The sequence below is a fragment of the Sparus aurata genome, chromosome 14 (assembly GCF_900880675.1).
Source record: "Sparus aurata chromosome 14, fSpaAur1.1, whole genome shotgun sequence".
In the NCBI taxonomy this organism is placed as follows: Eukaryota; Metazoa; Chordata; class Actinopteri; order Spariformes; family Sparidae; genus Sparus; species Sparus aurata.
In genome coordinates this window covers 25606360-25618385 of record NC_044200.1, presented here as the reverse complement: position 1 = coordinate 25618385, position 12026 = coordinate 25606360, and the positions used below count along the sequence as shown (strand labels likewise).

Sequence of the window (12026 nt, the reverse complement as noted above, 5' to 3'; positions counted from 1 at the left end):
TTTGTAAAACTACTGCTAAAAAAAGTAGCTTTAGCAACTACTTCTACTCATTCTACTCATTTAACTCAGCATTAAATAAATCAACATATGGTGTATATGAAACAAAATATAGTAGCCTACAAAAAATTCCCATGCCAGCAGAAATATGCCTCTCTGCTCAGGTTTTATTTTTTAAAGAACCAAAGCTGACATGTTTGGTCACATCACAGGAACTTCAGAGGCTCTAACACTGAGGCACTAGATCTAGATGTCAGGGCTGAATCACTTGTTGACACAACACATGAGCAGTCTCTCAAAGTTTTTATCAGACAACCGGTTCCATTTGGCACTAAAAACATCTTTACCAACACTAATAAGCTGCTCACATGCTGCACTGGCTGGGACACCAGTGCTGAACTTCACAAACACTTTGGACATTTTGGGTAGAAATCTGAAAGCATTTTGTGGGGACTCATCTGGTGACTTCACAAAGACTTCCACCTCATCCACTTTGTCATCAAAGAAAAATAAAATACAATTTATATTATGTAGGTCTTTTTTTTTATAAAAAAAAATATTTCATGTTATTTGCCAAAATTGTAGTTTGTAAACTGAGTAGTTAAACTACAAAAGATGACCCAAAAACTAGTTGAATTACTTGATGCAGCACAAAATATGAATGTAGTTTAACTACCAGCAAGTTACAGCAAATTGTAGTTAAGCTGTGTAGTTCAACTACATGTAGTTTAAGTCTCCCCAACACTGCCAGTGTGTTACCACAGTTTGTGTCCTCCAGGGTGAGCAGGACAGAGAGCCATCATAACAACACCAACATTTAATTTGATGGTAATGAAATATATTATTCTGATGTGCTATAAACACTGAATATTATTTTTCATATTTCAGAACACTATTATGGATACTTACGTATTTTTTTACCACGTAACTATTCCTGCAGCATTTCCCATACATACACATAAAACACATCAAAACATGCAGAATCATCAGGACTACCGTGTTGTGTCTTTTGGTAGCAATTCTACAAACTGTTTTCAGAAAAGATATGAACATTTTGCCCTTAAGAAATAATGGGAACTCATGGTGAAGTGAGGTTAGACCCACCCCTCTTTAAAGCCTTGTTGCCTCGCCATACTGTAGAAAACATAGAAGACTTTAAAGGTTAATATGAGTCACAGAAGTAAGTCACAAAAGAGCAAACCAGAGTCTGTGCTGAGTGCTGACTTCACTCAGAGGCTCACCTGAATACAAAGAGTATGCAGCAAAAGTTAGCTTAGCAACCCAGAGTTACCCCTGACGACACGTCGCTAACCACAGATCCAGCTTTGTAGCACAGGCTTATTGTGCTAACAGTGAGGAGATTTTAGTGTATGTCTGATAGAGAAACTGAGTCAAAACTGACTCAAAACTGTTCCTAAATGTTGTTCGAGGGGTCGACCATTCCTCCTTCACCCACGGCAGAGTCACAGACGATCCTGCCGACCACACACTGAATCCAAACGCAGGATAAAGAGGTTCAGTGAAGGTGGTGTTGAAGGTGTGGAGGTGGATGAATTCATCAGAAGAGACTCTGTAGAAGGACAGGGTCCCGGCAGGGGAGTCCACATACACTGCTATTGTGTTGGAGTAAAAGGGAGAAAAAACAACCTCTCGTCTGTCATCTTTCCAGCCACTGAATGTGCTTTTATCAGAGCAAAAAACACTCCAGGAGTCCTTGTTCATCCCTAGAAGAGTGTCGTAACCCTTTCCCTTCCTCTTCAGTTTGTTGTATGCCGCTCCAATAAACACCTCTCCCTTCCTCTCCACCTCCCAGTAACAGCGGCCATTCAGACCTTTGCTGCCCAGCACCTGTTTGCAGTGTTCAAATCTCTCTGGATGATCAGGATATGACTGCTTCTCTATCTCCATTGTTGCCTTTCTGTTGCTGTCGGACAGTCTGACAAATCTGTGTGCTGAATCTGAGTTCAGTGTGACTGCGCAAGCATCTGATTGACAAAGCAAAAATCCCAGGTCAGATTTCATATTTCATATTTAGTCTTCAACTCCATCAGACACATTGGTGGATCCATAATGTTCTCAATAATACCAAAAATGTGAAATAGAATATTAATGGAAATGTGTATAAAATGATGTACAAAATACCCAGAATATCTAGAAAAGTTGTCTGAAGAAAACTGTCCAGACTTTGAATTTTAGAATGCCACCAAAAGAAAAACACTAAGAAGAAGTACTGGTCATATTATTCCTGCCTCATGATCCCTTATATCTGTTTTTATGTGGATGACATAGTCTTGTATGCGTTTGGATTAAAATCAAGCCTGTACTGAATGCTGACAAGACACATTTTACTTTCAAGAACCCATAATGTAGGTAGGAATGGTATGGCCATAATTATTCTGATCAGGTGACTCAACATTAATTTACTTACACTTCCTCAGACCTGGTTTCAGCCAGCAAACTCCATGTGGCTCCAAACTGTAGATGAAGAATAAACAGAGTCAGTACTGCACAATTACCCCCTGAAGGCACATGTTGGACAGAACAAACATCCTGAACATGTAACAGTTCCTAGAGCCTTATCAGTAGTGCATATAAAAAGTTTGTCCTCAGCTCTGGGCCAGTGGGCGTCTCTTTACCACACAATGTCCAGTCTCCAGTTTAGATCTTTTCGTCCAGCAGACAGCAGCTTCACTCCTGAATCTCCTGGATGGTTGTACCGCAGGTCCAGCTCTCTCAGATGAGAGGGGTTGGAGCTCAGGGCTGAGGCCAGAGAAGCACAGCCTTTGTTTGTAATCAAACAGCCAGATAATCTATAAAACACACACAATAAAAAGTTATATCACAGCAATCACTGTGCAGTGGTCGCTCCCCTCGACATGCTGATCTTCATTGTCTACATTACTGTTTTTTTCTATTTTAAAGGTCCCATATCATTAGAAACTCACCTTTTCTGGGATTAGGGGTGTTATTTTGGGTCCCTGGTGCTGCCACATGCATATCAAGTTATGTAGTTTAAGTCTCCCCAACACTGCCAGTGTGTTACCACAGTTTATGTCCTCCAGGGTGAGCAGGACAGAGAGCCATCATAACAACACCAACATTTAATTTGATGGTTATGAAATATATTATTCTGATGTGCTATAAACACTAAACACCTTTTCTGGGATTTGGGGTGTTATTTTGGGTCCCTGGTGCTGCCACATGCATATCAACTTTGAAAAAAGACCATTCATGCTTTTTGAGTGAGATACAGATTTCTGACAGTGTCTCGCCTGCAGTTTCCAGATGGGCCAGTCAAATTCGGTATCGGTCACCGACATCATTGACCGAAGCATTTGAATATTGCCACCCACAGTGTCTCCACCCACCAGGTACAGCATTACCTTCTTGGAGATCCGCTATTATGTTATCGAAAGCGCCATGTCGAAGTGCAATGTGAAGTGTTCTGTTGTTGGCTGTAAAGTCAAGCACAGAACACTCCATTCCTGCCCCAGCCGCAGAGGACAGAAGAGCGGCATGGATTTAATTCTTTTTTGAAGGCAACGTCCAGCTACAGTTTACAAAAACTGTTCGTGTGTGCTTAACACTCCCAGACTGACTGTTTCTCCAACCTCGGTCAGTACAAGGCAAGATTGGTTGGGAGACTTTTTCTAAACGGTGGGGCACTTCCAACTTTGCATGGAATATCTGCAGATGAGGGACATGTAAGTATACAAATAATTAGCCGTGTGTTTCTTTTGTAGATTAGGGTGAACTCGTGCGTGATGAAGTGTGTGTTTTGCCATTGAGAACAAGGTAAGGCTAGCAGCTAACCGCTAGCTTCTCTGACCACGCCACAAGTTACTGCCTCAGCAGAATCATTCTGTGTAGTACGTTTCTGATCTTGCAAATTATTTAATCCATGTCCTAGGGAAATGTCAGAATGTACAAATATTTAGCTGTGTTTATTTTGCAATTTTACACGAACTAACCAAGCAGTGTTTAGCCACATAGTACAAGCTAACAATAACCGCTAGCTTCTGGTTAGCAATCAGCATGGTCTCCACATGCAAACCCAGAGACCCAGTAGGTCAAGCAGTACATACACACACCCTCCGCCGGGTCTAAGTTTCGGGAATAAGTGAAATAATGCATTTGGAAATGTTTTCTAAACTGGAATATGTTAGCATAGCCCAGGGCCAAATGAGTGTATGGTTGACTGGTATGTCCCAGCACAATTTACACTCAAAGCCAACCGTTCTGTGTAATGAGTTTCTTCTCCTGAAGTTATTTCTGAGTGATCCTTTATGTAGCTTTATGTTGCTGTTGGCATAGTTATACATGTAAGATACAGTTGATGTCACTTCTCTTTCATTATATAGGCCAGTACATCATTAGAGTTACCTGCTAGCACTACAAGAGATATTGGCTGCCAGACAGAGCCACCTCAAAGATGCAGTGTTGGCACACAACTCTCTTCTAGGACTCTTCATTCACATTAGATTGCTTTTGATCAAGTGTAACAATGAGCTGTTGCAGCCTTTAGTGCTTGAATTTATACTGTAACAGTACTGTCATGTTTTACTCCTATCCATATCTGGGAATGCTGTGCAGGTAAATTAAACTGTGATTACTTGTTAAGAACATTTGCCCATTTCTTGCAATTGTTTTCATGTTTGATTGTCTTTTTTACTGTTCAAGACTCTACCTGGCTACACTGCATTACAATGAGAATGCTGACCGCACGCCACCACATCATCAGGAGATCCTCTTTTCAAACTGAGCTTTCCAGAGTCCAGGAAGGGAGAGTGCAGAGCCAAACCAGTGAGGACAGAGGCGACATTCTGTAAGTTTTACAATCTTTTATTTAAAACTCACAAATTAAAATAAACATGGACACACAGGCATCACACAAAAGGTTGAAAATAAACACAAACAAATAAAATCTGAATTCTTTTTAGATGGTTTTAAAATTGAATAATAAAGAAGGAGAATGTGTAAATAAGAAGTAATTAGGAGAAATAAGAGAAACTTTACAACACTGCAGCACAAGGCTTTTGGTTTAAGTGCAATTGTCCTGTAAACATTAATTTTGTTTAATGCACTGCAGACTGCTTACTGCACTATTCCCGTCAGACGTAAAGGTCCATAGTCTGCCAGATAAATGTTCAGTGCATTCTGCAGTGCAAATACTTTCAGGCAGACAGGTTACAGGCCAGGAGGGTCCATCATGCATGATGGTGGCTCGGGAAACTGCTGTAGTCTTCATGTAACCTAGAAAGTATGAAAGTTAAGTGAGTGAGATTAGAGATTAGAGAAAAGAGAGACTGCAAAATGACAACCATGTTTGCCCAGTGTTCACACTTACTTGTGGTATTTCCATACAGCAGATATTCTTGGGTTCTGAAGCCATTTGTTCACAATGCCACAGGAACACCTGTTTTTAAGCAGAATTTTTATTATTCATTGGAAACTACGATAGCTAATCAATCACGTGTTGTTTCTTTTGTAATATTCAATTAAAGTTTATAAACTGTTGTAACTGGTTAAAAAACAATACTGCTGGTAGAGAGGTGACGGGAGGCAGCTGTGGCTTATTAAAAACTACAGTTGTTGAAAATTGCTGGCAGTAGCTAATTACAGGTCATCATTGTAAATAAGAACAGGTTCTCGATTGACTTACCTGGCTACATAAAAGTAAATAAAAATAAAAAATAATATGGGGTTACGCTTTTCTCTAGTAACGGCAATTGTTAAATTGAATCCCTGTTACTGCAACTGAACAGCAGTAAACGCCAGCCGAGTTTTGGCTAAGCTTTATGATGTAAACACTCGAGGCAGGAGAAGGGGGTTGTTATATGTAACAACGTGAGGCAGACGGCCAGTAAGTCTGTAAAACTTTCATTTATCTATGCAGTATCATTAAAGTAATGTCGAGGTAACAAAGTTAACTACTAACCACTGAGAAAACATCCATGTTTATTCTTGGCTGCTGACTTTCTTCTGGAGCCTCTGCTTGTTCTGGGTCGGACTCCGGCTCGAACATGTACGGTTCCACCGCAGTTTGTTGTCCGGCAGCCATTTCTCCCCCGAATTCAACCGTTGCCGTGGTCACGCGATGCTGTCCTCACGTCTTCCGCATGGTGGGAAGAGGTGGGTGGTGCAAATTCCGTCTTTGGGCGGCGCACGCAGTTGCTCATTAGCATTTATGAAAAAGGCACTCAAGCCGGCCACCTAGAGCAGGGCTGTGAAACTGGTGTTTCAAGAACCCTGCTGTGCTCAATCCTTTGATTTTTTTCGACATTCCATTTAGATGTCAAGGAACCATGTCAGGAAGCAGAAATGGGCATAATATGGGACCTTTAATGGCAATATTTTCTGGGTCTTAATTTTACCAAAAGTAACATTATATGATGCAGTCTCCAATTTTATAGTGTTATTTCCAGACATTAGCTGTGTGATTCTTCGTGACTTATTTTATCTTATGAGTCAGTACATATAAATTCTCAATGGTTCCTCCTGGTACAGCTAACAGTACTGTCTAATTACAGGATAACAGGGGAGAACAGTTTGGATTTTCTGTCTTCCTCTAAAATTCCCAACTGTGTCCCTTGTTCAACTTTACCTACATTTAAGTACCACTAGTAATTGTTGAGTGTTTTATGTGCAATTATTTTATGACAAAATTACGCTGTAAATTCAGTGGAATTGTACAGTAAATGTTCAAAAGTTACACCATAGCACAGGATGAATTGTTGTAACTTCAAAACCATTGCTTAAGCTATGAGAATTGGTAACAGTGTACACCAAATCTTTAATAATGTCAGAATGTCATTGGTGGTTACGTGAAATTATTTAATTCTCAGCCAGTAATTCCAGTCATGTAAATGTTTGATGGTAGCATTAATGAAAAAACAAATCAAGTTAAGAAAAGTCAAAGAAAGACAAATGAAAGACACTCTCAGATGGATGTGGCTATGCGTTATAAACATGCATGGTAAATAAGACAACAAACCGGAGCACTTCCAGTGTACAGTGCGGCATCTTCAGTCCAGTAGCCAGCAGCTTCACTCCTTCATCCCGCAGGTCATTGTTACTCAGGTCAAGTTCTCTCAGACTAGAGGATTTACAGCTGAGAACTAAGGACAGAGCTTCACAGCCTCTCTCTGACAGGTTACATACTCTCAGCCTTGACACACAGGAAAAGATGTGAAAATGTTATTACCTCATAGAAAACTATAGGTCACAGACACATGGAGGAATTACACAGTGGCTTGTGGTTCTATGAGAGTCTTATGCATGTAAGCCAGAATTAAAAAAGCTATCTATTGAAGGTGGTCAGGAATACCAACCTGAGTATTTTCAGTTTACAATGTGGACTCTTCAGTCCAGCGCACAGCACATTCACTTCTTCGTCCTTCAGGCTGTTATTACTCAGGTCCAGTTCTATGAGACTAGAGGACTTAGAGCTAAGAACTGACGACAGAGCTTCACAACCTCTCTTGGACAACTTGCAGCCAGTCAACCTGAAACAATATTTGTGAGAATAGTAGTTAGAAATAATATTCCAATTTGTATGCAATAACCTGCATAGATACAAGAAATATTAAGATATATAAAGCCCCAATCTGCCGTTGGTGTACAGTGGCCTTTCTCCCGCATCCACTGATCAATATCTGCATTTTTTTTACAGCCAATAACCAACAGTCTATACGTGGCACTGAACAGTCAAGATCACAACAGCGATGTGGATGGTTTAGGTACAACCATCTGATCCCTGGAGCACTTTGCACCAATTGTAGATTTGACCTTTAGTTGATCTAGTTCTACCCACTTACAGAGCATTTTTAGAGGCTTTGATCACTGGCAGCAGCCTCAGAAGAGCCTCCTCTGAAGCAGAGTATTTCTTCAGATCAAACACATCCAGATCTTTTTGTGATGACAGTAGGATGACAACCAGAGCTGACCACTGAGCAGGAGAGAGGTTACCTGTGGAGAGACTTCCTGAACTCATGGACTGTTGGATCTCCCCTACAAGAGAACAATCATTCAGTTCATTCAGACAGTGGAACAGATTGATGCTTTTCTCTGCAGAGGAACTGCTCACGATCTTCTTCTTGATGTATTGGACTGTTTCATGGTTGGTCTTTGATCTACTTTCTGTGTATTTCAGTAGACCTCTTAGAAGAGTCTGATTGGTCTGCAGTGAAAGACCCAGGAAGAAACGGAGGAACAAGTCCAGGTGTCCATTTGGAAAATGTAGGGCCTTGTCTACAGCACTCCGGTAGAAGTTTTCTTTATTTTTGAATAATTCGAACCAACTATCTGATGAGTGGTGCTGTGATAGCAGATTAACTCCATAGTTGATGAATGTTACATGGACATAAAGAGCAGCCAGAAACTCCTGAACACTCAGGTGGATGAAGCAGAACACCTTGTCCTGGTACAGTCCACTCTCCTCTTTGAAGATCTGTGTGAAAACTCCTGAGTACACTGAAGCTGCTCTGATATCGATGCCACACTCTGTCAGGTCTGCTTCATAGAAGATTAGGTTTCCTTTCTGCAGCTGCTCAAAAGCCAATTTTCCCAGAGACTCAATCATCTTCCTGCTTTCTGGAGTCCAGTGTGGATCTGACTCAGATTTTCCATCAATCCTGACATTCTTCAGTTTCAGCTGAACCACCAGGAAGTGGATGTACATTTGAGTCAGGGTCTTGGGCAGCTCTCCTCCCTCTCTGGTCTTCAACACATCCTCCAGAACTGTAGCAGTGATCCAGCAGAAGACTGGGATGTGGCACATGATGTGGAGGCTTCGTGATGTCTTGATGTGGAAGATGATTCTGCTTGCCTGCTCCTCATCTCTTAATCTCTTCCTGAAGTACTCCTCCTTCTGTGGGTCAGTGAACCCTCTGACCTCTGTCATCATGTCAACACACTCAGGAGGGATCTGATTGGCTGCTGCAGGTCGTGTGGTTATCCAGAGGCGAGCAGAGGGAAGCAGTTTCCCCCTGATGAGGTTTGTCAGCAGCACATCCACTGAGGTGGACTCTGTATCATCAGTCAGGATCTCAGTGTTGTGGAAGTCCAGAGGAAGTCGACACTCATCCAGACCGTCAAAGATGAACACAACCTGGAATTCTTCAAACTTGCAGATTTCTTTGGTTTCAGTGAAGAAGTGATGAACAAGTTCCACCAAGCTGAACTTTTTCTCTTTCAGCACATTCAGCTCTCTGAAAGTGAATGGAAATGTGAACTGTATGTCCTGGTTGGCTTTGTCTTCAGCCCAGTCCAGAGTGAACTTCTGTGTTAGGACTGTTTTCCCGATGCCAGCCACTCCCTGTGTCATCACTGTTCTGATTGGTTTATCTCTTCCAGGTGAGGGTTTAAAGATGTCTTCACATCTGATTGCGGTTTCTGGTCTGTGTGGTTTCCTGGATGCTGTTTCAATCTGTCTAACCTCATGTTCATCATTGACCTCTGCAGTCCCTCCCTCTGTGATGTAGAGTTCTGTATAGATCTGATTTAGAATGGTTCGGTTTCCTGCATCAGCGATCCCCTCAAACACACACTGGAACTTCTCCTTCAGGTTAGACTTAAGCTTGCGTTGACACACTGAAGTATGAGTTTCTGAAAGAAAATATGACAAAAAACTACACAGGTTGATGTAGTAAACATGGATAATTGAATAATTTTCTGCCTTAAGTTTAGCAATACACTCACTTCAGACAGTTCCATACTTAAACTCAGTAGAATTTAACAAAGCAGAGATAGTATTGAATGTACCCAATTCAAGACAATTTTTTTCCCCAATTTATCATGAGCTGGAAAAGGGCAAAGTCTGGGCCATTTGGTTCAAATTTCTTTGGGTTATTATGTGGTTCTGATTCAGCTCCTCGGTTGTAAACATAAGACAGTCAAGATACCAGCCAAGGAAGCTGATGTTCATCCCAAAACTGTTTTTTAGTTGCAGATTAGAGTAGTGCCATAAAAAAATCTACAAATGTTGAGCATGCCATCCAAATGGCCTTAAAGATATATTAGAGACCTGACCAAGGTTATTATATTGTTCCATTGTGATGTGTAGAACAGATGAATGGTGTATGACTGACATAAGTAATATTTTGTTAATGAATATGCTGTAAATTACATGGTGTGCACCCTTAATTCATGTTATCATTACCATTGTAGTTCAATTGTATTGGTTATATATTGTAACCCTGAGGTTTTTAGAAGGAAGTTAGCTCAGTTGCATTATAATGACAAGCAGGATAGCAGAAAAGGAAACCAACTTTCATCCCCAGATTGTGTTTTTGTTGCATTTGCTGAACAAGAAAATCATCAGGAAAGAATTGGCCCTTTTTTTAGTGTGTATCATTATTTGGCGAGCCAGCCAGGAGGGATGGTAAGGACAACAGAGTTACGAACCAAGACAGATTGAGACAAACACAAGACAAACTGCAGAGTGAGATCAATGCAGTTAGGGTAAGGACACTTGGGAAACCAGAAAACAATAATCAAAAAAGCAATCAAATCTTCAGACAATGGAAGAAGTGAATCTTAGTGTATAGGGCTTACTGCTCTGAAGACAGTCAGCCAGCTGGTCCTGCTTCAATTCCTTCAGAAAATCCACAGTGATCTTCAGAAATGCCTTTCTGCTGCTCCTCATCAGCACATCTACTTCATCATCCACCACCTCATCATCCTCACTTTGCTTCTCTAGGCATTTTGGTTGATCAGTGCTCAGAAGACTCTGGAGCCTCTTTAATTCAGTCCTCACAAATGTGATAATGTTTGTCTCAAGAAGCTGGGACAGAATAATACATATATAATAGTTGTAAAACTGACTTGCTAAAGCTCAGTTATACTTTTCAGAAATGTTGCTGTATAGTTACTCACCATGAATATGGAGTCCATGTCTGTCTGATGCTCCTGGACAGACCGAGGCCTTTGTAGTTTGACACATAATTACTTAGTCAATTTTAGTCATGAGCATTCTCATGTTAATTTACAACAAGAACATACTGTTCAGAGGTAATGTAACTCATATGAAGTTTGAAATTAACTTACATTTTGGCAGGAATAACTTAAAAACTGTTGGGATTTCCATGGAGCGGTCACTCTTCATGGACAGGCAGCTGCGTACAGTCCAGTCTGTTCTTTGCTGGAGAAGCCTTCAGAAACAGAGTTAAACTCTGAGTAATGAATCAGAAATATACAGTCATGACTTCCGGTTAACGAGCAGATGGAGTAGACGTGTTGCACGAGTGCTCCCGTGAACGTTAAACCATCCAGCCCTCCAACTTTCATGCCAAAACAAACCCCTTTTTCCTTTCTTATTTTCTCTCTTTTTGCTTCGCCTGAACAAGCCCTGTTTTTTCTGAAATGGTTGCGAAAGCAGGCAAGTCGGGCAAAAAAGATGATGATGTAAAAATATCCTGCTGCCGATTCTCAGTTAGTCTAAGCTCTAAACACTTTTGGAAATATCTCCCTTGAGATACTGTCCAAAATTGTCTCATCCTCAAAGCCAACTGCCTGCGTATTTAGGTTTTTGGACAACTCACGTTAGCAGCAGCACCTCCGGCCCGCCGTCATCATGGCAGACAAAAAGTGTCGATCCCCTAGTGCGGCCTAACAGGTAGAAGGTCCTCCATTACTCTCCTGCCTGTTAGGTCATACTCGGGGATCGACACTTTTTGTCTGCCTTGATGGCAGCGCGCCCGAGATCCAGCTCCAACGGTGAGTAGGTCAAAAACCTTCTTTTAGTAAACTCTGCGTACACAAACAATGTCCTCAATGCTTGTGTTCATGTGTAGAGAGCCTGGTGATACTACGAGCAAAGTTTCATGTTGTGTCGAGCCTTCTTAGTGTTTTAAAAATAGCGATTTTTATGCTAGCATCAGAGTGCCCCTGCACCCCATTGAAAATTAGCTTGCCCGAAAACGAAACTACGTGAAATCTTAAAAGTGCCTTTTTCTTTATAATTATGCATTTACACAAAGGTTTGACTCATATTCAATCACAAATAAAGCCTTGGTTGCTTTTTGGCGAGA

At 41.1% G+C, this 12026-nt stretch overlaps 1 protein-coding gene across 1 annotated transcript; it reads right to left on the bottom strand.

Annotated features, from left to right (window-relative positions):
* Positions 1-204: 204 nt before the first annotated feature.
* On the bottom strand, positions 205-11050 carry LOC115595756 (protein NLRC3-like). Its single transcript, XM_030440561.1, has 9 exons — positions 11044-11050; positions 10873-10921; positions 10552-10780; positions 7815-9603; positions 7329-7502; positions 6992-7165; positions 2634-2807; positions 2426-2472; positions 205-1982 (listed from the first exon to the last, which is right to left on the bottom strand). Coding segments are annotated over exons 1-9 (3285 nt in total). The 5' UTR covers positions 11046-11050; the 3' UTR covers positions 205-1335.
* Between the last annotated feature and the right edge of the window lie 976 nt (positions 11051-12026).